The 2,642-nt window shown below is 30.0% G+C and overlaps 1 protein-coding gene across 1 annotated transcript; it reads left to right on the top strand.

Annotated features, from left to right (window-relative positions):
- The first annotated feature begins 737 nt into the window (after positions 1-737).
- On the top strand, positions 738-2,027 carry LOC136974136 (uncharacterized protein F54H12.2-like). The gene has a single exon (XM_067268936.1). It carries the CDS (start codon positions 738-740, stop codon positions 2,025-2,027), a length of 1,290 nt encoding a protein of 429 aa, XP_067125037.1.
- Positions 2,028-2,642: the final 615 nt, after the last annotated feature.

Here is a 2,642-nt window from a genome sequence, read left to right as displayed (position 1 = left end):
ATTTTTATTTATTCGAATATTATTGCTTCTCATCATGTCGGAGATATAACTGCACCATTATTAAGAGTTATACCGGTTATGACTGAGAAAGAAGAACAGATAAATAGAGTTTACCCGACACCTTTGTATTTTCCGTTAAAGAAAAATTATATTGATATTATAGAAATCGAACTGAGATCTGTAGGTGGAAAAGAAATTGTTTTTTTTTGGAGGAAAAACAATATTAATTTTATCTTTTAAACAGTTATAAATATAACATAGTTTTATTTGTTTGCATTAGTTTGTCTTTGAGAGCAGCAAAATGAAGCTCGATCCAAAAGTTTGTATAAATTATTACTGCAATCAAGCAGGAGGTAGCGTATTGACTCCCGATTTAATATTCAGGCACCGTTTGGGAATGGGAGGAAGAGGTTATTTTTCAGGGCCCCAAATACAGCGTGGTTATGGATTTTTTGGAGATTTATTTCGTCAATCTATACCTATCCTTAGGAAAGTTGGAAAATATCTTGGACGAAAAGTATTAAATCTTGCCACGGGTGTTGGATCAGACGTAATTGCGGGAAAATCATTTAAAGAGTCAACAAAAGCGCATTTAAAAGATATCGGCAGCGAAATCAAAGATGATATAGTTAAAAAAGTACAAAGCGGATCGGGTATAAAAAGAAAACGATTGAGAAGATTAGTTCAGTCACAGAATAAAAGACGGAAAGTACAAGATATATTTACCGAATGAGAAAATGGACCCCCATTCGTGCCCCTGCACTAAAAGTGAGTTGGATTTATTTAGTACCGTTTCGACTCAACTCGCTATCGACAGTACATCGGAAGTTATAGTTCACCCAATTGCGACAATTTCTGACAGTCGTGCACCTATTGAATTTTATGTATCCGGTTCTGGTGAAAATTATATCGACTTACATTCAATTTATCTGCATGTTCAAGTAAAAATTGCCAAAAAGGATGGAACAGATGTGGGAGCTGATGAAAAAGTTGTACCTGTTAATTATTTTTTAAATAGTTTGTTTTCACAATGTACTGTTTTTCTAAACGACAAGCAAATTATTTCAAATGTTAATTATCCATATCGGGCGATTTTAGATGCCTTATTATTTTATTCAAAGGATGCTCAAAAAACATTTTTAACAAGTGCATTATTTTATAAAGATACTGCACAATATATGGATTCGATAGAAGAAAATAATGAGGGATTGACTAAAAGATTTAATGTTGCTAAACAAAGTAAACTAATAGATTTAGTAGGACGATTACATATTGATTTGTCGCATCAACCTAAATTGTTAATTAATAACGTAGATTTAAGAATTAAATTGGAAAGATCTAAGGATAATTTTGCTTTAATGGCATCTAATGATAACTATAAAATTATTATTAAAAATGCATCTTTAAAAATTAATAAAGTAGATGTTAGTTCATCTGTTCAAATAGGCATAGAAAAAGCATTGCAAACGGGTGTCATAAAAATGCCATTTCGAAGAGCAGATATAAAAGTTTTTACTTTAAGTAGCGGAATACAGTCTACTAATATCTCAAATGCAGTAATTGGGCAATTACCTTATAGAATGACTATCGGTTTAGTTTCTAATACCGCATTTAATGGAAATGTAAAATATAATCCTTTCAATTTTAAAAATTACAATTTAAATTATATATGTCTATTAAAAGACAACCAAATGATCCCATCAAAACCGTACACGCCCGATTATACAAATAGCATATACGCAAGAAATTTTATATCATTATTTGAAGATATAGGATGTATTAATCACCATAAATTTACAAATATATCCTACCGGGATTATAAAGATGGCTATACTTTATATTCTTTTGATCTTTCTCCCGATCGTTCGGCATCAGAATCGCATATTAGTGTAAGCGAACAAGGAAACATATCAATTGAATTAAAGTTTGCAACCGCTATATTAGAAACTGTAAACGTTATTTGTTTACTTGAATATAATAACACTCTTGAAATTGATCACTCAAGGACAGTATTTGTAGATTACTAATGAATACTATTACGTTATGGAAATTGGCCTCCAGTGACCAAAAAATTAAAAGAACTTTCGGAGGAGTTTTCGCATCCGATGATTTACCCGTTTGCATCGGTAAATATAAATCATTTATAATTAATCTAGACGAAAAAAATAAGCCTGGAAGTCATTGGGTATCCGCATTTTTCGATGGAAAAACCTGTTTTTACTACGATAGTTATGGAATGAAACCAACTAAACCGAAAATTATTACATTTGTTAAACGAAATTCCAGAAATTGCTGTTGGAATAATATTGTTCATCAGAGTTTATATTCGATGAATTGTGGATTTTTCTGTCTGTATTTTCTATATAAAATGAATAGAAACCAATGTTTAAAAGAACTGAGTAAAACTGATAAATTTTATAATGATGAATTTGTAAAGAAATTTGCCGAACAACATCTATATTTGGCACGCCCACCGACTATAATGTATAATCAATGTTGTAATTCAATGAATAAAAATATTTAAAATATAAAAAATTGTTTTATTTTTCAAAAACATACAGTTATTTAAAATGCAGTTATTGCCAGAAACCTGTACAAAATAAATAAAAATATATATATATAATCATATTTACCAATTTTTA

Source organism: Centruroides vittatus, unplaced genomic scaffold (genome assembly GCF_030686945.1).
Source record: "Centruroides vittatus isolate TY-2023 unplaced genomic scaffold, ASM3068694v2 contig_343, whole genome shotgun sequence".
NCBI lineage: Eukaryota > Metazoa > Arthropoda > Arachnida > Scorpiones > Buthidae > Centruroides > Centruroides vittatus.
The sequence above is the reverse complement of the archived record's forward strand: the minus strand, read 5'-3'. Positions and strand labels throughout refer to the sequence as shown.

Excerpts from the sequence above, each read along its gene's own strand:
- LOC136974136 (XM_067268936.1), top strand. The coding sequence starts at position 738 with ATGGACCCCCATTCGTGCCCCTGCACTAAAAGTGAGTTGGATTTATTT.